Source organism: Zonotrichia albicollis, chromosome 13 (genome assembly GCF_047830755.1).
Source record: "Zonotrichia albicollis isolate bZonAlb1 chromosome 13, bZonAlb1.hap1, whole genome shotgun sequence".
NCBI lineage: Eukaryota > Metazoa > Chordata > Aves > Passeriformes > Passerellidae > Zonotrichia > Zonotrichia albicollis.
The window spans coordinates 9,029,399-9,051,068 of NC_133831.1; the positions used below are offsets into that span (position 1 = coordinate 9,029,399).

At 47.4% G+C, this 21,670-nt stretch overlaps 1 protein-coding gene across 1 annotated transcript in view; it reads right to left on the bottom strand.

Moving 5' to 3' along the window:
- The window catches only part of NECAB2 (N-terminal EF-hand calcium binding protein 2), a 70,033-nt gene extending 53,754 nt beyond the window's left edge, over positions 1-16,279 (bottom strand). Inside the window, exons 1-2 of the mRNA XM_005490784.4 lie at positions 16,021-16,279; positions 7,102-7,126 (exon numbers count right to left, since the gene is read on the bottom strand). Coding sequence (XP_005490841.1) covers positions 7,102-7,126; positions 16,021-16,218 — 223 coding nt within the window. The 5' untranslated portion in view covers positions 16,219-16,279. The remainder of the gene's footprint in view (positions 1-7,101; positions 7,127-16,020) is intronic.
- Between the last annotated feature and the right edge of the window lie 5,391 nt (positions 16,280-21,670).

The following is a 21,670-nucleotide window of genomic DNA, read 5'->3' on the forward strand; positions in this document are numbered from 1 at the left end:
GGTTGATATTCTAGCTGAGGTTTTACAACAAAAGGGCAAGGACACAGGAGATGGCCGCCTGCACTGCAAAGTACCTTGAATAGTGAGGAAAGGGCACTCTGCAGAGGATCAGTCAGGAACTCGGGCTGCCAGAGGCCAGCTGAAGTGTCAGCACTCCAGTTGCACTCTGTTTAAACAGAGTAGCAGTCCCAGCTCGTTATAACCCTGCCAGTGCCATTCCCTGCTCCTGGTGGTCACACTGACACCAGCAGTGCCCCCACTGCAATGAAGGATCTCACAGCACTTTCTATTTTGGCTGCCTGTTCATCCAGCAGGACAACAGAAATCACAATTTTGGACAGTACTGGGCCATAAGTCGATGCTGTGCAGAAATAGGTGGAATAGGGGCATTTCTGTCGTGGAAATTAAATTTTTTTGCTGTCACATCATTGACTTGAGTTCTTGGGGGTTTCTGGGCTGAATCCAAACCTTGCCCAGCTCAAGCCTTCTCTGGTTAAGCCTGGCACTTAGCAAGCCCCATTTGGGCCCTGATTAAAGCCAGGCTGCTGCATAATTCAGCCTGTAGCACATGAGGGTGCAATTGTTTACAAAGTCATAACCCAGTGCACCCAATTCAAGGGCTGCTCTGCAGAATTAAGGTAATCCAGGAAAAAAAAAATCCACTCCTTGATTCTAACATGAATTTGCTAACAAATGACAGGAAATGAATTTAGAAGAAAAACAGATCCTAAAAAACTCCCAGCTCTTCATTTCTGCTGCACACAGCATGCAGCAGACACCCTCAAATCTTTGAAGAATGAAAAAGGCAGCCCTGAAAGGGCAGAAGCAGCTGGGAAGTGCCCTTTCATGCCAGTCAATGATGAAAATCAAATCACAGAATCCTTTCCTAGGTTCACAGTGATGAAGGGTGGATAGAAGTACTGGACACATCTAATGACAGCCTGTAGAGCGTGGCCAGCAGCCACCTTTCACAATTATCTCAAAATTCATCATCTGGTGGATAGGTTTGTTTATTATTTTGGGAACAGCATGTCCCAATTCAAGCAGATGTCCTCCCTCCCAAATCATGTGCTGTGAGCTTTGCAAGGACTTGGAAGCGTAACCGAGAGACCTTGGGGATGATACAGGAGTCCAAATAACTGAAAACAAATCCAAACTTTCTCCTTGTAAATAAAGGTCACTGCACAGCCTTACAAAAAGGTGCTTTTTGATTATCACATGAAATCTAGACTATCTAAATGCAAATCTTTTCTTATTTACTCAAAAGACAAAGATAAATACATTCAGACTGGTCATCTGGTCATGGAAGACCTATCAGATTTACCCATAGTAACAAAGCCTGATTCATCACTGAATTTTTCTACTCATATGTGGGAGGCTGCTAATACTGGTTTTGTTATGCAAGAATTATAAATATTCTCACTGAGAACTAATGACTTAATTTAGATGCACCAGCAGGATAGGAATAGCTGAAGATTTTCCCAGCACATGAGGAGCAGTGGCCATGCAGAAGGTAATTACCTGGCTCTAGAAATAAGTGGTTTTGAAGAGTGATAACCCATTAGGACAGGAACTGCAAAACACCCAAGAGCTCACAGCTAAAGCACAATTCACCACAGGGCTTGTCACTGTGGAAAGAAGGGTAATGTGTGCAACAAGAATCTTATTAGGTGTTCAGGGTCTTTTTATTCTGATATTATTTTTATATATATAGAGTTATCAGTGCCCTAACCTAGCAACTTTTTAGGATCCAATAAAAACACCCAAAGTTACAATGCCTTAATTTTTCCTCCTTGGATGCTTTGAAGGCCAGGTTATAGAAGTACTACTTGCTTACAGCAAGTCCTGTGCAAGTGTATCTTCTAAAAGGGCCTCAAATTAATGGGAAAATGGGGGAAGAGAAGTATTTCAAGTCTTAGAAACAACTTGTGGACAGTTACCAAGCTAAAAATGGGGTCTTTGGGTCATCTGCTCACCAGTGATCATTTTCTCCATCAGACTCTGTGAATTTCTCTGTGATCCCACACTACCAGAACTGAAGAGATATTTTCCCTCCATTTTGCCCCCATTTCTGTACCAATAACTCAAGATCAGCAAGGCGCACTCTCAGAGTGAAAGGAAGAAAAGGAATAAATCACACAGTAGCCTGTGTCTGGTTGCATTTGTGAATTTGAGCTCTAGGCACATCCACAGACAAACACACATTTCTCCCACTTTAGGCTCACTAGAGGGGATGAGAGCTATTATCACTAAACACCCTGCAAATTCCCCAGATTTGCAAAGTCCTCAGAGGAACTGCCCCTGCCCACAAGCATGACACTGAGGACAGGCACACAGCTTTTGTGAAGGACTGGAAATTGCTGGTAACTTCACCCATGTGCTCCTCTGGAGAGCCCCTACACGAGGATTCATTCATCCTTCTCCCTCTGCTGAAGGCTCAGGACTCTCCCTGCTGTCCCACCACCATCCCTTCATCAAGAAATCCCATCCATGGGAGAAGCCTCACTCTCTTCCTTTGTGTACTGGTTTAACACAGCTGATTTCTGCCCAGCTGACACTTAGGACATGCCTTCTTGAACATTATGAAGAACTTGAGCTTTTGAACATCTCAACCTGGGGCTGAGAGAAGTGCCTGAGGCTTTTCATGTGCTTGGTTTTGTTTTTCTGCCTTTTTCCAGCTTTTGGAGCCCATGAGGTCCCCATGTCAGGGGTCAGCAGTGGCACCAGGGCCACAAAGCCACCAGGCAGAGCAGCAGGGCCAGTTTCTGTGCAGGCAGCAGAGCTCCCTCTCCTCACAAGGGCACAGCCCCACTCGCAGCTGGCCAGGCTCCCTGGCCACTTTGTGGTGATGCTGATGTGCAAATGCAAAGCCATTTGTGTTCCCTTCTTGTCAGGAGCTCTCTGTGTGCCCCCATGGCTTGTAGTGCAATTTGCTATGAGACTTGTAGCACTGGGATGTGCAGACCTTTCCTTACACAGAATAGCAGCATAAATCTCATTTAATGAGCCCTTAAGTGACTAACAGAAGTCTGTGAGCAGCTATTTAAAGGACAAGCCCTACTGGGATAGGAATGGGCACAATGCCATTGCCCTCATGGCTCTTAACCAAGAAGCCCTTTCCAAACACCAATTCCTGCTTCATTCATGCTTCCCTTTTTTCCTTTATTAGCTCTGCTACGTCCTCTGCAGGTCCTCAGCTGATCATTCAGACCACTGAAAGCTGAAACCTCCTCTCAGCATTTGTACTCTGGGTTTCTTCACACTTCATTGGATTTCATTTCTGATAACAGGAGCTATTCAGGACAGCATACACTGAATGGCTTCATTCCCATCCTTCTCTAGTTATAATTTGAAGGGAGAACCAGAATAGTTTGGGCTTGGACTTGGTACAGAAATCACAAGGAAGATGCCAGGTTGACTGAACCACAGTACTAACCTATCACTGGTCACTATCAGGTGCAATACTGCACCACTGCCAGCTCCTCCTGCCATTTTCTGTAGGAGTTTTATAACCAAGATTTTGGCATATTTCCTTTTGCATCTCTCCTATTCCAGGGCAGAGGTTGAAGGGAAACCCCCTAAAGCTCCATTGCCTGGGAAGTGAGACTGTGGGTGGGTCAGACTGGTGCCCATTGCCATGAGCAGGATCTGAGAGTTACAGCAAACCCCACCCAACTAAAGCACTAATAATTACAGCAAACCCCACCAAAATAAAGCACAGATTCAAGCTGGCTGCACTTTGCATTTAGTTACACTCCAGGCATGGGGGCTGGGTAGTTGCCGTGAGCTGGAGATTTCCAGATAAAGCATCGGTTTTTGGGAAGATGCTTATCTATAATGGATTGTTAGCAGTTAGACTGTTCTGCCAAAATGAAACTCTTTTAATCTTTCAAAGAGGATCCTGGGCTATTTAATTGATTAGCAGCTTTCTAATGAGAGGATTAAGTACACAGTAGATAACTGAGATGATTGGCAGCTCTGCTGCTCCAGCCTAAAACAAGATGCTTCCTTTTTCCCAGCACATTCCAATTAAATGATTAAGTATTGTTTACCAGGACTGGGAGGATTACAAGACAGTAGGTGGATTTATTAGCAGAGAAAGGAAAAACACTCCTACACAAAAGAAAAAAGATTATTTTGAATGACTAACAGCCATGCCCCTGCAAAGCATGACTAGATCTAACAGAGTTATTCACTCTCAGGTTACACTCCAGCCCTTCTCCCTTTTTCAGAGCATTTGTCAGTTTATCCAGTTATCTCCAATGTGCTCAGCATTTCCAGGTGTCTCATGCAGACCATTTTCGAGTTTATCATGTAGATAGTCACAAAACTACTTGATATTGTCACTGGGGAAAAGGTTGAGAACTTAGCTCACATTATAGACAGAATCTCACTCCTCTGGAACAGGAGACCAAGATGTTTTTTAACAAGCAGGAGCTGCTTCATTAGCAGCCTTTTAGTACATGTAGGCACTGAATGAAATCACCTAAACATAAGTACCTGAACATGGCAGGGGAAATAACATGGTTTAGCATCTTGCAGCAAGAACATCCAATTTTACATGAATTAACAATTTATGTGAGAAGGTTTGGAAGAAAGGGGGAGGAGGAAGATGCTCTTAAATTCAAGCTATCAGGCTCCATAGTTACCGTGCCTGAGCCAGCCACTCTGCTTTAACACAATATGTACAATTTTTACCAAGCTGGGGAAAAAAAATCAAGATGCTGAAAAGATTTCCAAATTTATGACCTCTTGACTGCACATTAAATGAGACTACTCCTTATCTTACAATCCTTTCCTTTGCCTTTTAGGTAAGCCTCTAACCCTCTGATCTCTGCATGGAAAAAGTTAAATGAGATGTTGTAGTTAAAGCAGATGTCAAGAGTTGAAGTTTTATTGAGATTTTTCCCTGCCCTGTTTCTGCAGGGTTCCTGCACAGGTCTGTGAGAGTGGCTTTGGCACAGCTGAGGAAAGCAAGGGGTGCCAGCTTTGGGTGAAGCTGCCAGCCCTCCCTGCCATGGGGGCTCTCCCCAGTATCCCCCATCACACACTGAATAATGACCCATCTCAGCTGGTTCAGCAGAACAGCAAAGCCCCTGCCAGACAGGAACCTCTGCTCTGTGCACACCACAGAAATAAAATATTTTGGTAATCTGTGCACTTCTGTTTTTAACAGCCTGTCCAGGGCTCAGGGCTCCATCCTGGGATTCTGACAAAAATAAAAAGTGTGAGATTTTCGTTTTTCCTCAGAGGGCTGTGCACAGCACCTGCTGTGAGACATAAAAGCAGCAGGCTGATGCTTCCACTGTTCCTTGGAGCTGTAACAGGCAAAGCCATGAATAGGCTGAATTTCAACAAATCAATAAATTAAAGTCCAGAATGTCACAGAGAAATTGTGAAAAAGAGATCCCCAGGGATACGAAACACAAAGATATTACCTCTGGCTCTGGAAACCTCTGAGCCCTAGTTTTCAGAGAGGCTGTACCTATGGAAATATTCTTGCACATCTCCTGCAGCAGCTGCTGTGAGCTGCAGGAGGCTGTAGAGGGGCTGTGGGGAGCTGTGAGCCCAAAAGGCTGCAGAGGAACACACTGAGCTAATTATAATGAGTGGCAAACTCTGTTATCCAGAGTTCATCAGCTATGAATGGCTGGTGACACTGGTCATCATGGCTGGCAAGTGCTGTGTCAAGGAAAAAGCAGCATCTAAATAAACACGAGGAGAACCCCTGGAGGATGCACAGTCCTTCAGGGGACAGCCCCAGGGTGACAGTCCCTGCTCCAGAGTGACACGAGCCCCAGAGTGACACCTGGCAGGGGACAGCCTGGGGACAGAGGTGCCACTTAGCTCCAGGTGCTTTGTGCCAGCCTGTGCCCATGAAAAGGGAAGGGCAGCACTGATCCCATGGAGAGCGCCCACTGTGCTGCAGGAGCTGCAACTCCTGGGCACTGCAGGCAACAAGAGTGGGAGCAGAGATGGAGAAAGCTCCTTCACCAGAGAGCACCTGGCCTTCCTTAGGAGATCCAGCCACTCTCCCTGCACTGAGGATCAGGAGAGGCAGGACAGTTGACCTTCTCACCCTTGGCAGTTCAAATACCTCCCAGCACCATCTCTGAAGTCAGTCAATCTGATGCCAAGAGCATAAACTAATTTTTAACTCTCCACTCTCCTTGTATCACACAATTGCTCAGTTTTTCTAAGCAGCAAACTTCAGTATCTCATTACTCTGTCAGTTGCCATTACCAAGTGCCCACAGCTACATGGCATTTATTCTTATTTTGAGCCAGCTGGCAGCACCTCCTTACCCAGGGGCAGTGAGGATACCCATCCATGAGCCCCAGCAGAAATCAGGTATCTCCCTTTCAAAGCTGGAGGAGAACAACCAAACTCTCCCCTGTGCTCTTCTGCACGACCCTCCCACAGGTCCCTCTGCAAACACAAAGAGTTCTGATGCACATTTAATTTCCTTCTACAATTTCCTTCTACAACAAGGAAAGAATAGACACCAACTCTTGGGATTCCATCTGAAATAAAACTGCTTTTCAGGCTGTGGAAAGATCCTGGGGTTGGGCCCACTGACTCTTCTTTCCTTAAGCTTGTTATCTCTCCAGTTCTCTCTTTCCAAGTCATTTAATGAAGACTCATCCAGGTTATTCCAAATGCAAGGACTTGGCTGGGCTCAATGTAGGTGTTCAGCTTTCCACAGGCACAATGTGTGCCGCTCTTTGATGTATGGTCCAATCCCTCAGGAACCAAACTATTAATATTCACAAGTTAGGTTTGTTTTGCAAAGCTACTTCAAGCTTACCAAGGGGTGGATCCTCATTTATCACTTACCTGTGATTTATTTTTATATTGTTTTTGTGAAATTCCTCTTAATATGGTGGATTCTGCCACGCCAACCTGCATACCAGGATCACTTCTGCTCTAAGAGCATCTTTCCCAAAAAAACCCTAAAACCTTTTCTGATGTTTTGAGTGGATCAGTGTCAGACCCAGCAAACTGAGCAACATTTAAACACTTGGATGTTACTATCAGGAAAAACAGTAATACTGACAATATTCCAATCAAGAAATGTGAAGTATGAATGCACAGACTTACCATTTTTGTCAGCTCTTCTGAAAATCTAGAATTGAAAGAGAGAGAGAGAGAAATGTGTTAGCTGTGTTGTCCAGCATGGGGGTGAAGCCCTTTGCTCAGCCCCACAACAGGGCAGGTTCAAATGCTCCAACCCTCAAGTTCAGGGTTTTACTGAGCTCACCCTCCCCAAAACTCAGCTTATCTCCCCCAGAGCAACACAAATTACTGGTGGAATAACTGCTGGAATAAATGGTGGAAATGCTTTCAGCACTTCCAGCACCTCCCTCATTTAAGAAAACTGAAACCATGAATCCAACACCAGAAAAATACACACTAAAAAAAATCCCAACAGCCGTGCAGCCAGTCCAGACAATTTCTCTGGAGTCAATAAAATCTCTTAAACAAAGTTTCACAGCTCTGCACTTCTGAAAAAAAAAATATTTACAACATTTTTTTTAAAGCAAGTCTCCTGCGTGGGAAGGAGATTATATTTAGACTTAAAACTACAGCGTGGAGAGCAGCCCACAGAGAGGAATCAAATGGCCATTTCAGAAGGAAAAAATTGCAATAATGTGTAGCACTGTAGAACTTGCCAGGGAGAAGGAGGACAGAAACAACTGCAGTTTTTTCCACCAGTCTCATCTGAGGAATTGTCCCCTAACTCTGAAATCAGCTGGTCACTTGGAGGGCCCTTGCTCTAATTGAGTTTTTAACCACACACACTGATTACACACTCATTAGCTAGCCCCACTTAGTTGATGCATATGTATTACTTAATTTTAAAATTACTAATTTTAATGTGATTACTTAATCACACCCCTTAATAAAAATCCTCTCATGGATCCTCAACATCTGGAGTCCTTTATAGGTGGTTGTTCCTCAACCTCCACTTCTGAATAAGCCAAATATCTTTGTTTTGCAATAACTTCTACTTTGTCACCCCTGCAGAGCTGAGCTGCCATCCTGCCTGTGTTTTGCATGACTTCTGCATCCCTAAATTACATCCCTCATCTGCTTCTCCAGGGCTGTGCTGTTTTGCTCTGCTGACCTTGCCAATAAAATGCAATTAATAGCAAAAGGCCTGTGCAAGGGCTGGAAAATTACAGGTGCCTGCCAATAATGGCCACTAGCACAGGTTGGCCATAGATTACCAAAAAATTAACATGGGCAGAAAAGGTAAAATATTCTCATAATCTCTTCAGGCCTGACCCTATTAATTTGAGCAAGAACAGAGATTTTAGTTGTACAAAGAAATTTCCCTGAGGAGGGAATAAAAGCACCAGCAAGACAGATCAGAGTCAGCCATAAAATAGAATCTCATATTTTCTGGGTCACAAAACCATTAAATAAAAAAAAATACCAGAAGAGAAATTGCTGCACAAAACAAGAACCCCCAGAGACAAACTGAATTGCAGAATATGCTATTTCACTGAATATGGCTTAATTAAGGAACATTAATCATTCTTTTGTCCAAAGTCCTTGTGAGGCTCTGCAGCCTGGGGCAGAGTCAAAGCAGGACCTTCTGGTGCACTTCAGCAGAGGCAAAACCCCTCTGCCTGAGCCAAACCAAAGTGTTGGGAGCCACAGAAACTGCCTGCAAGGATTACAGCTTGGCACCACAGCAAAACCCCTCTCATGCTGACCTCCATTTTATAAGAGAAATTAGAAGGTTTGGGAGGGAAAATCCAACCTCTCTCCACACTTACAGATTTCATTGACGATAAATTTGGGGTTTGAAGTGCCAGCCAGTCATGGTTTGTCTATGGGAAGGAGGAATAAACCCCAGCAGGGCCCCAGAAAGGTGCATGGCTTCAGCACACATCCCTCACTGTGCTCAGTGTGCCCTGCCCACTGCATGAAATATTCCTCTTTTCACAGCTTGGACACCCCAAATCCTCACTCCCCACAAGCACCTCCAGATGAGGCAGCTCTCTTCCTGGGTGCTGGTTATTTCTGGGGTTTTTGTTTCATCAGCACATCCTTCTGTTGCTCTTCCCACTGCTTTGAAACCAAGCAGGAGCAATGCCTGTCCTAAGGTCCCAGGGGAGATCATCATCCCACTAAGCACAGCTGGCAGAGGGAGAATGGGGAGGCAAAACCAATAGGAAAAATGTAAATTAAAGAAGGAGAAAGGCTCAACCTGCAGTGCTCTGCTCCTTGCAAGGAATACTTGGAGCAACAGGAAAAAAAAATTAAGAAATGGAAGAAATGTTTAGAAATTGAAGTATTTATATCCAGCTTCACTAAGTGAATATTTTAGGGCTTTAACTCTCTCAGATACTCCCTAAAGTATGACTATTAGTAAATGAACACATTGATGTGTTGATGAAAGATCACATCAGCTGTGTTACTTATCAAAGTTTATTCCACAGGACCTAGCTGCTTGGCTTTTATTGCTAATGAGCAGGATTTATTCTTTCAACTTAATTGAAGCACCTAAAATTTGCACATATAAAAAATAAATAAAAACTGGGACACCTGGAGGGAAAAAACAATTTAAGACAAAGTCATCTGTCAGCACAGGCAGACACTGCATCAAGGTATGAGCACTGGAATGAGCATTGGGAGCCTGATAAAGATGTAATATAGTCTGTGATAGCTTGGCAGTGCTGCCAAAATGCTGCTGCTGTGAAGACCCAGGATTTATGCTCTAGCTCAGCAGAGTGCCCTCCCCCACACACCCAAAGACACCTTCTGCTCAGGTCTTGGATTAGTTGTTCCACTGTGGGAAGGAGGTGCTGAAATTTCCATAAGGAAGAGGTGTGAGAGCTGGGGATGGAAGGGAAACCAGAGCCCCTCACAGCTTCCCTATGTGCCAGAGAGCAGACCCATGATGGTGCCAGGCTCCCAGGGGGCTGGGGGCAATGACAGCTCCAGAATAAGGAGCACCAGTGAGGCTGCTGTGTCATTCCAAGGCAGAGCTGCAGAGCCCACCCAGCCCGCAGCAGCTCCATCCCCTCCCAGCTGCAAAGGCACTCACACTCAGCCCTGGAGGTCAGGGAGAGAGGAGCCAATGAAATATGGATGGAGAGGTGCCCTGTCCTGCCAGGCCCCCAGCAGCCATTGGCTCCCCGTGCCTGCACGTGGCCTGGGGCCGTCCCCTGGCTCAGCCTGGCCAGGGATGCTCTTTCCGCTCCATCACCCCCTGTTCCCAACCGGGGGGCACTGCAGGATCTCGGATGGGAAATGAGGAATTATCCACCCCAAGTACCACAGCCACCATCTCCCCCATCAGCTGTGCTTTGAAGCTGTTAAGCAAAGCTCCTGAAGCACAGGCTAAGTCGCACAGTGAGCCCACAGGATGCCCACAATATGGGCATTTACCCATTTCATAGGATTTATACAGGCAGAGCATTCAGTTTGCTGTCTGTGGCTCACTTAACACATTTACCAGTGGTTTAGATGAATATAAACACTATTTTCTCTAAAGCAAAGAACTTCTGTCAAGATTTCCAATAGGTTTTCTCTAAATGTGTGTTTTTGCTATTCTCTCAAATGGCTACTGTAGATATTTAACTGCCAGAAGTAAGCAATTCAAAACCCTGGTGGTAATAATAAATGTGAAAAAAAATGATGGCTTCAAATTTAAACATTTATATCTGCCTTCTCAAAGCTCCTGGATGAGAACATGCCACACTGGAGGCTTCTTAATGAAGGGTTTCTCACGAATTTTATTAAATTCACAATAGCACTCCCCTAAGAAGCCCAAGAATTATTAAAGGTTTGTGGAGTTTATAATCCCTTCACCAGGTTAATAAGATATTGATATAAAATAGAATGCAGCTGAGCTGAAATTCTGTTTTCCACCATAATCCGGGTGCAGAATAGAAGACAAACATAATCATGTCTCATGCATGAGGAAAGCCTATGGATGAGAAGGCATCCAGAGACCCACACAGACCTAAAAATATTGTTGATCTTCATACTATGGTCCTCCATTCCTGTTCTGGCTTTCTGTTCCTCTCCCTACAAGTCTTGACACTTCCTTTGGAGGTGAGACAAGATTTTCTATCAGGTATGGCCTTGAGGCACCGGTAGGAATCTCCTCTCCTGCAGCCTCTCTCTGTTGCTCTTTCTGGTGAAAATGTGAGAAAATAATCACCTGAAGATTTGTCACTATAGACTATGTCCTTAGACATCCTCAGGCTGAGTGTTCCCCATGCAAGGAGAAAGGTTTTATTTTGTGTAAGTAAGGAATATACCATTGGTGTAGAAATACTGTTCCATCTGTATTGGATGTACTGTACTGGCTCCCCACAAAACAAGGTTGTGCAGAGCTCCAGGTCTCTGGGCATTTTCCCACTTCAAAGCAGATCCTTTTTCTTTTTCCCTTCCTCCCCAAGAGAAGAGCAGCTGACACCATGTCCCAACCTCTTCTTTCACTCTTACCTTCTCTTTAGACTTCACCTGGCTGTCCTAAATTAAAGTTGCATGAGAGAGGTGAGAACTGCAGCTGATGTTCTGACCTGGTGACGTTCAGCACTAGAAGTTACTTTTCTGTTCAGCTGCATTTCAAGCACCCACTTGCAAAGGCTGGAGATGAGAGGAGAGGGATGGGCTCTCCTGTGTGATCCTGTGCCTGGCAGTGAGCAGCTCCTGAAGGAAGAGAGCCTGGCCTGCCCTGGCCCTCCTCTCCAGCTGTGCCTGCAGGCACAGCTCAAGGGAAGATGTCAAACCATGGATTTCACAAAGGGAGGATAAAGGAGGAGGAAAAGAGTCCTCCCAGCTCACTCACAGTGAGGAGGTAAACAAGGACAAGGGAAGGGGAATGAAGCAACCTTGAAAAAGAACACAAACAAACAAAATGAAAACAGAAGGAAAAGGGTGAAAACAGAAGAGGAGTGAGAAGGGATTCCTGGGATTCTTGTGGCTGAAAGAGCCTTGCTATTGAGGGCTGCACTGGAAATCATCATGGACAGAATGGCTGGAAGTGGATGTACATTTGGATGTACAGAATGGCAGTTCTGGATGTACATTAGGAAATGCACCATTGGCACAACCCAAATTCTCTGTATTTTCTATCTAGACATCTCACCCAATCCCATGGGGCTGAAGCTGAAGAAGCACAAACCAGAGTTGGCCACATAAGTGAGGTTGCAAAATGAGCCATAAGAATGAGAGATGGATTTGAAATTATCTTTCTGTCAAAGAAAAAAAAATCAGACAAGGGTCAAAATTAATTGTCAGCAAGCAACAGGGTAGATAAAACAGAAAGCTTTGTCTCATCTGAAATGAATGGAACTGTGTTCTTCAGGAGTGTTTAAAATAAAGCCAAAAATCAATGCATTGGCAGGAAAGGAGGCAGGGAGGCCAGTGCTGCTTGGGGCTCACAGTCCTGCTGTGGGGATGCTCATTCATAACCAAGGCTGATCCTCATTTTAGATGCCGAGCAGGAGATGAGCTGTGAACCAGATGGAGCAGCTGCAGCTGCAGTGACTGACCTGCCTCAGGTGCTCTGGGCTTCCCACCTCTGCTGCCAGCTCAGGCTTTGGCAGTGACAGGAAGGCAGGAGGGGATGAGCAAGGGCAGTAGATCAGCCAGCTCTGAGGCACTCCCAGAGAGAGCAGCACCTGCCTGGACATGGCCTGTGCCTCCAGGGCCATCCTCCTCAGCTCTGTGTGCACGTGCGCTCATTCACACTCAGCAAATACAATCTCACTTTGGCTCACAGACAATTTACACCCACAAAACATATCCTCCTTTTCATAAGTGACATTGAGGATTTGTTCTTGGCTGGAAATGCCACCATCTCCTCTGTGGGTTGGAGCAGCTCTGTGACAGTGTGTCATACAGGGGGTTTGTCCTTGTGGGTGCAGGAAGCCCCAGATACCCTGTGTCCATCCACAGCCTGTGCTGTGAGTGAGAATTCCTGCTGCACATTGCACAGCCCTGAGCCTTGGGCTCCTGCAGCTGGAGCAGACCCAGAGAAGGCACCTGAGGGTGGGCACAGGGTGGGTACAGACCCCTGGCTCAATCTCAACCCCTTAAGATGATTTGATCAATGTTGTAAGAGCTGACCATTCATTCATTCATGCTGAACTAGTAAACATTATTCAACCTTTTTTAATCTTTACCTAAAAGGCCTGAGGCAAAGTAAAAGAAAAGCACAGAAGTCAGCCCAAAGCTAAGACTGATCCTCCAGTGGCAGTAGCCAGGCTGATGGCAGGAGACATCTCAGCCCCTTGTTGTGTTTTGTTCCTCCTCAGCCTCAGTTTTGTCCCACAACAGCACAGTTGTGTTTCTGTGGTGGGAAGAGCACAGGGAAGTTTGTTCTGACACACCAGACACCCTCATGGAGGAGTCAGAAAAAGAGACTGGGGATGGATGAATTCAAAGAAAGCCAGAAGAGGAAGAAGAAGTGACTAAGGTACTATTAGTGTCAAAGCCATTTTATCTAATTCATAACCAAGCCCAAGCTTTCCCCTCCTCCTCCAGCCCCCAAAAACTGCCCACATAGCTCATGAAAACCTGTTAGTTAAACATTAAATCTTTCAGGTCTTTTCCTTCTTCCTCCCCCATGCAGAAGCTGCTCTGCTGCATGGCTGGGACTGCTGCTTCCCCAGCACATCCATTAGCAAAAATGTGAAGGAGTTAAATGGAAAACAGGTTATCATCCCTGAGCGTTCAGTGGGATGCTTGTTACTTTCATGCTAATGTGTGAAAATTAAACTAGATAGGTGTTCCCTGTTGAAACCCTTTGTATGAAAGGGGGGTCTGCAGTGCACTTGAAGAGCCCATTACAGCGAAGCCACAGCTTCAATTGCCTTTGCTATTGTGCCTGGAGAAAAAGGAGAAAATCAAGTTCTAAGGAAGGAGTGAAAAAAACCCCTAAGCTCTCAAATCTTACATTTCCAGAATCCATTTCTACTTTCAGCAGGTGAGAAAGGGCTCCCAGTACCATTGTGAAAGGGAAAAATGATCAGGAGATTTACGCCCAGCTCTATCGTACTTCCCACTGAAATAATACAATGCTCTACTGTGTTTCCCATTCTGAAAGTTCATGACTCTTTTCCTAATCTCAAAGCTCAAAGTGAAAAAAAAAATCACTTAAAGATAGTAAAATTGAATGGATAAGATACCGTTTTGGTGGCAAAACACTCATAACTCAAGAAACCTCTTAGATAAATTTACTGTTGCTTCCTAATTGCATTTGTGCTCTGAAACTCCGATTCCAAATTATTGTAAGATTTTGGCAATTTCAGGACAGATTAAAAATCAAAACAAGCCAAAACAATAAAAATATACAAAAAAAATTCCCAGGAATTCCCTCCTGAACAAGTCAATTTCAAAGACATAAGGGTGTGAGTTGCACTTGTTTCCCCAGAAGCTCACTCCCCCAGGCTGCAGCTGCCCACCTGCTGGCCCCTAACACGGGCAGCATCACCCTCCCATTCATCCTGCTCTCTGAGCTGCCTCTGGCAAGCAGAGACAATGGTTCCTCAGGGAACCTCAGTGCCTCCCAGCTCAGGGTGCTCAGAGTTGGAAGAGCTTCAGACTCTCCAGCCCACGCCAATGCCTACGGGTTCAGCAAATTATTTACAGAGTGTAAGGGCTTGCCTTGAAGAGCTACTACTGCCTATCCTATCTCTGAGGAGAGCATGAGTTATCCTTTACTACAGCCAATGCTTCAGTAGTTTATTTTGCATTCATTACTTCTTTTTTAATTTTTTTTTTTTTTTTTTTTTTTAGGCTAGGAGATAGCAAAACAGAGGATCCATGTGTTTAATTACTGGATGCTGCAGAAAGACTGTAATTACACCATTTGCACTCCGGCTGATTCCACCCCACTCTCCCAATTCATTTAAGTGCAAACAGCCTCGGTAGCTCCCTAATCAGGAGGTCTATAAATACAGCAATCGAGGCACTGAGCACATCCCCACCAGCCCCCCAGCCAGGATTAAACACCTACAGTGCATCCTCAGATGCAGGACCTGGGAAAAGGCTGCAGAACCGGGGTGCACACCCACGCCCAGCCCATCCAGAGGGTGCAGGGAACGGGGCACCCCAAAGCCCAGTCAGCCCTGAGAGTTCAGAGTCCTGCCAAGGAGAAGGACACAAGCTACATCTCCGTGCCCATCCGGTAAAATATGCTATGGGCTCAGGAGAGGAGTGCAGTATCCACACCGCACCCCGTGCCCAGCCCGCTCCAGCAGATGCAGAACCAAGGCGCAGCTTTTCCCAGCTGTCCCAGGGAGCGCAGGGCAGGGGGACAGGGGACCCGGGCCACCCAGACAGCCTGGGCGGTGCAGCACCGGGACAAGACCCGGGCTGCAGCCCCATAGCCTGGGCAGCCCAGAGGCACCGATCTGGAAAGAAGTTGTTGAATCTGGGCACCCCTACACCCAGCGAGGCCGGGAGATGCCGGAGCTGGGCTGCAGCCCCTGCCCACCCCATATCCATCCCATCCCATCCCATCCCATGCTATCCCAGCCGGCCGAGGATGCGGGGAACAGCCCTACTGCCGAGCCGCCCGCCCTGCAGGATCCAGGTGAGCTGAGAACCGGGCTGCAAACCCTGCTCAGCTGCTCCGGGAGATGCTGGAGCTGGGAAACAACCGCGATCCGAGCGGCTGCGGGACACTGGCAGGAGGCTGCGGGACCCCCACGCCCACCCAGCCCCAGGGATCGCCGAGCCGGGCGGCTCCGGGCAGCGCAGGAGCAGGGGAACATCCCTGTTCCTGAGGGGAGGCAGGAGCCGGGCTGCGGGAACATCCCCGTTACCGAGGGGAGGCAGGAGCCAGGGTGCGGGAACATCCCGAGGCAGGAGCGGGGGATCATTCCCGCTGCCGAGGGGAGGCAGGAGCCGGGCTGCGGGAACATCCCCGCTCCTGAGGGGAGGCAGGAGCCAGGGTGCGGGAACATCCCGAGGCAGGAGCGGGGGAACACCTCCGCTGCCAGGGGCAGGCAGGAGCCGGGATGCAGGCATGCAGGGAGCACTCACATCGAGGATGACGGAGGTGCCCTTCCTCTGGGCGGCGGTGGCTCCCGGCGCCAGCAGCTCCCTGTCGGCCAGGCCCTTGTCGCCCATCCTGGCGGCCGCCCAGCGCAGCAGCCCGTCCAGCCCGCGCAGCGCCGGCGCCGGCTTCCGCAGCAGCTTCTGCACCCCGGCCCGGCAGTAGCGCGCTGCCTGCTCGCACATCGCTCAGCCCGGCCTCATCCCGCCGCCGGGACTCCCCCTCCTCCTCCTCCTTCCCCTCCTCCTCCTCCTCCTCCTCCCACAGCCGCTCTTTGGGCAGCGGGCGGGTCCGCGGGGATGCTGCCCGGAGAGCAACGGGCGAGTTTTGGGGTGGGGAGAGGTCAGCCCCCCTTACAACACAAAGCGCCTTTTTTAGGGTTTTTATGTCGAGAAAAGACTGTATCCGTGTTATCTCCCCTTCACTCGCAGCAGATTTTAGCAGCTCTTTGTGAGGGCAGAAGAGAATGAATTTGTTGCTAGTAAATAAAACTTGCCCCTGCACCCCTATCCCTCCTCCAAAAAGTCCCTATTCAATGAATGATCAGCGATTCCAGGTGGGGTATTGCAGCATCTGTGGCTACAGCACTAACCACAGTGCTCAGCTGGAAAATACTCCTAACCCTGTAATTCTGTATTGTGAAGGTATTTCTTTGAGATACTCCTGTGCTCAGCTTCAGCCTCTAAATCAGCAGGATTTAGACTTGCAGTAGAGGCAATAAATCTTCTGGACACAATGGCACTAGGCAATTTAATTTCCCACTCCACACCTGAGGAGGTGCTCCCAGTTTGAGTTCACACCCAGCAAGGCACCAAAGCAGGGGAGCTCAGACCCAGAAACTGAGGTTTCCCTGGAATTCTGGAGTAGCCACAGGCTCCAAAGGGCTTTTCCCACCTGCAGCAGCCAGACCCTCTCAGAGGCAGCTCTAGAGGACTTCGTTACCCAGCAGGGCCAGATTTGAGCAGCTCTGTCACAGGAGCCAGCACACCCAGCATCCCTGCAAGCATTGCAGAATTCCCACACAGAGTCCTGTTCCAGCAGCAGGATCACTCCAAAGGGCCTCACCAACCACTGCCTTCAGTGAAACAAACAGCAGTAAATGGTTCCTTTCAACAGAACTTACACATTGCAGTTCACCACAACCCAAACCCTCAGAAAAGTCTAAAGGAGAAATTATTTAGCTGCTTCTTTATTCAGGTAAGTTGGGGTGAATTGTCTGCGTTTGAGGTGACAGGTGGGGAATGTGCATTTTCCTCTCATCTGCTGCTTAAAGAAAAGCGAGTGGGAGCCGAGATCTTTCTGCTGGAGTACATGGAAAATAGCTGGAAGCTCTTAAAAGCCTCTTAATCAAACGAGGCACAGAGAAGCCCAGCAGTAGGTCAGGACACCCAAGGGCTGAGCCCCTCTTTCACCAAGCTCTTGCCTGTCAGGGTTTCCTTCTCCAGCAATGCCAAACTCACGGGGGGAAACAGAGGAATTTCAGGGGTTTATGATGGCTTGTGGAGCACTTCAATGGCTCTGTGCTCTTTCACAGAGACACTCAGAGCAGTGTCCAACCCACCCATCACTCAGTTCCCAATCACCTCTCACAGCAAAGCCCAGCCAAGCCACATCTTGTCCTCCTTGCCATGAGCTGGTGCCAACCTCCTGTGCCCCTCACAGTCAGAGCTACTCTGCTCTTCTGTACATGTACAATGCTCAGATTATTCACATTCTTCTTTCTCCTTTAGACACCCCTCCACTAAATGGCTGCTTCAGACTGTATTGATCACACCCAGGTTAGCATTACTATAAATGCTTGCTAATTAAAACTATTGACTGAATAAATTTAGAAATAAGGTTCTTTGAAATTTCCTTTCTATTTGCTATGAAGATTCATTACTTGGATTTGAAGTTTGGGGCTATTTCTGTGCTTTTGTGAAAAACAGCTCTTGCTTATGTCAAAACCAGCTCTGTGGCATTAAAATGCTCCTTTTTCCTACTAAACAGATCAAGATAGAAAAAGAAATTCTGCCATTCAGACAGAATTCTGCCATTCTAAGAAGAAGCCAACCATTTCTACTGGGCTGTGTTACTCAGGGCTATTCCCAAGTTCCTGTGAGGCTGAAGTCTCTCTTTGAGGAAAAAGTGGGCACCCAGCATACTTAGTGCATTTCATTAAAGGTGGAGAGAGCAGGACCAGCAGCACCACTGGCTGCCCTGAAAGCTTTATCCAAAATGCAGATGCTGAGTGGCACAGCAATTAATAGGAGAGAAGGGAGAGAATGCAGCTTAAAAGCACAGTTAGCAGCAGGCAAAGTGCATCCCTGGGAAAGCAGCAAGCATTAATTAATTACAGCTTCTGGAGGCTCAGCATGGTCAGGCCATGAAGGGCCAAGGGCAGCACAGCCCCTGCCCTGCTGGCATTTTGCTTCCCACGCTGTGCTGCAGGCACAGAGCTCCAGCCCTGCCCAGCAGGGGAATGGGAAAGGGAAAGGGAAAGGGAAAGGGAAAGGGAAAGGGAAAGGGAAAGGGAAAGGGAAAGGGAAAGGCAGCTCCTGCTGCTGCACCTTCTCCACCCTGACATTTAACACTGAGCATCCCCACTGCTGTGCTGGCCAGGCACATGCCTTGTTCCAGACATCTGCAGGGTTATAAATGATGGATCAGTTGGACAGGAAGGCTGTTGAAGGCTGTTAGAGATCAGATCTCTTCCCTCTCACTCCCAGCTCCAGGTTCAGGAACTCTGAGATCTCAAAGAAGAGTATTGCCAGTCCAGTTTCAAGGCTGACCTTGACCTGACAATGTGTTTTGCCTGGTACATTTGGAGCTCAGCACAGGTTTATTTCTCCCACTGACAAGGTTTGCTCTGCCAGCTCTCATATGGGGTCTATTCAGGTGCTACAGCCACTATTTTCCAGAAGGACTTGGAGCAGGAGCACAAACTAGGTGCTGTAATTTCAGATGAGAGGCCATCTGAAACACAAAGGCCTCTCTGAAGGAAAGGTCCAAGAGGAGCAGAAGTCCTGCCCACAGCCTGGCGTGGGCAGAGGCAGTGGCTTTCATCTCCCCTTTGAGTTCTGCCTTCTCTCCCCCTGTCCCTCTGCACCCAGCAGGCAGCTTTATTTAATTAAAAACTTCCAACAGGCAGGACCTGCAGCCTTGCTTGGTGCAAAATGTCACAGATGACTGACTAATATGTACTGATGATTGGGGTTAATGCAACAGTTCAGTGGCAGGAAGAGGAAATGGCAACCCTGTCGCAGAGATGGGGATTTGGCAGAGCAGCCTTGCTCACCCAGCCTGGAAGCAGAACTGACACTTGAGTCCCTCTATTAATTTATGTTTGTTATGATGCAGCATCAACAGGTCACTGTAAGAAAATGTATATCCCAGCTTGAAAATGCCACTCTGCCAACAGCACCATGGTAACCCCAGTCTGAACTGAAGAGGATCCGGGGAGTGTGTCCATGTGCAGTGTGTTAATTCCTGAAAACACAGCACAGCCCCTTCCCTCTGCAAGCTGGAGGGAGCAGAGCTCATGGTTTGGTGACACAGCTTCCCCTCACCACTCATGAAGTGTCAGGTTCACCTCTCAGGAGCAGCTCAGCTCCCGCCTGGGCTGGGCAGCCTGTACAGCTCAGGACACCTGGGCTGGAGCCTCCACATGAGCTCCTGATATGGCCTTCAGCTCCTGCCCCATCCAGTGGAAACCTCCAAACCTCAATAATATTGTCTTTTAGCTATTCTGAGGTGCAGGACTGTAGGCAAACAGTGGTTCAAATCCTTCTGCTGATGGCTGCTAAATAACTTCAGAGGGTGGTGCTTGATTCTGTTTTGGTGTTGGCGATTAAGGGAGTTTACCTGGCTCTGTTGTTTTGGTAATTGAGGAAATGAACATTTAACACCCAAACTAACACACTCTGATTAGAGGCCACCGATTCAATGCACCTTGTGATTGTGGATTTGTAGGGAAGAGCTACAGCGACGTTTTTCTTGCATGTTTATTACGTATAATGGTGTTCAGGTAAAGCAAACCAAAATATTTTTCCCTTCAATATGCAACTGATGTCAGAAGTATTAAGGACCCTGGAAGAAGCTAATCCACTTCTGATGACCTTCCAAAATTACCTTTTGTTTCTTGTGCCCTATACCTCACCTCAGATCATATATATTGGTATGGAAAACATGGAAATGGAGAATTACAAACTTTCACATCTCCTAAGCCTGTGTGTGAACATGACCACCAATTTTAAAAAGTTTTATTTATGGCATCTAAATAAAATATTGCTTCTTCATAACTGACCTCCCCAATTACAACATAAAACTGATTATTTGCACTCTTAATAGTCAAAATGTGTCTGAGAATGTGTTGAGATCAGAGCTATCAAGCTTCTTCATAACAAGAGTGGGGAGGGAGGGACTGGCACATTTCCCATTGCTTATACCCTTTGTAATTAATTTCTAAAGTAATTTCCTTCTTTGCTTGGCAGATATCATCTCTGACTGCACTTGTGGGAGGAAAGAAGATCTCCCCAGTTTATTTCTGACAATAAACACAGTTAATTAGTGCTCAGGAAGTGGAATCTGACAGCTTTCAAAGAAAGCAGGACTCCCTCTGGGGTTCCCAGTGCAGGAACAACGACAAAGGGAAAGGCACAGGGAAAGGCACAGGGGACAGCTAGGGCATGGGCAGGACTCAGGCCAAGAGCTGCCTCGGGGGATGGGCAGTTTAGAGAGGTAAGACACAAACATTTCTCATTCTTCACATGTTCAGCCTGTGGCTAAAGCTGTGAACACCTGCAGGGGGCTCAGAAGGACACAGAGCTTTCCCTTTGAGCATCCCTTTGCCTGAGGCATTGCTCTCTGTCCTCCAAGTGATGGCACCGCAGGACAGGAGCGATGTTGGCACAAAAGCCGTGCCCAGAGGGGCTGAACCCACCAGCCAGGCTTGCTTCACACAAACCAGAGTGGGAGTGGGACCCCCTGCCCTGCCCTGCCCTGCTGGGATGTGAAAAGGCTCTGCTGGCACTGGGGACAGCTGGAGCAGCTGCTGGTGGCTGTGATGTGCCCTCAGGGGACAGCCAGCAGCAGAAGTTCTGTGTGGCTCTGGGGCTTGCTGGTGGCCATAGCCTGGATGGATCCCCAGGGCAGGGGATCACTGCCACTGCAGAGTGGTAAATGGCACTCAGGACAAACTCAGGGACAGCCAGGGACAGGGATCTGCCAGGGGCTCTCCAAAGGACACTCACTGCAGCTCCAGCTGTGAGCTGGTCTGTGGGTGCAGACCATCAGTTCAGCAGCACACTCAGTGCTGCCTCTTACTGCCCAAGCACCAGGCACATTCATTTTTCCTCCAGCATTTTATTTGTCCTTATTTGCTGTCCTCAAAGTGACAGACCTGGGGAAATTATTTATATCTTACACTGCTCCCACAATTATTCACCAAGAGTTTGGGACACTCACTGCTGGACACACACACAGACAAAATCACTTCATGAGCATGTTATTGGGTTTCCTGGCTGTGGAGCTATTTTAAAATGCTGCTGTGTTTGCCCCTTTGGGATCAAACTCATGTAATTTAATGGGTTTCACTGAGACATCTACAGCCCTCAAGGCAGATATCGATTTCCCACAACAAAGAGCTGCTCTTGAAAT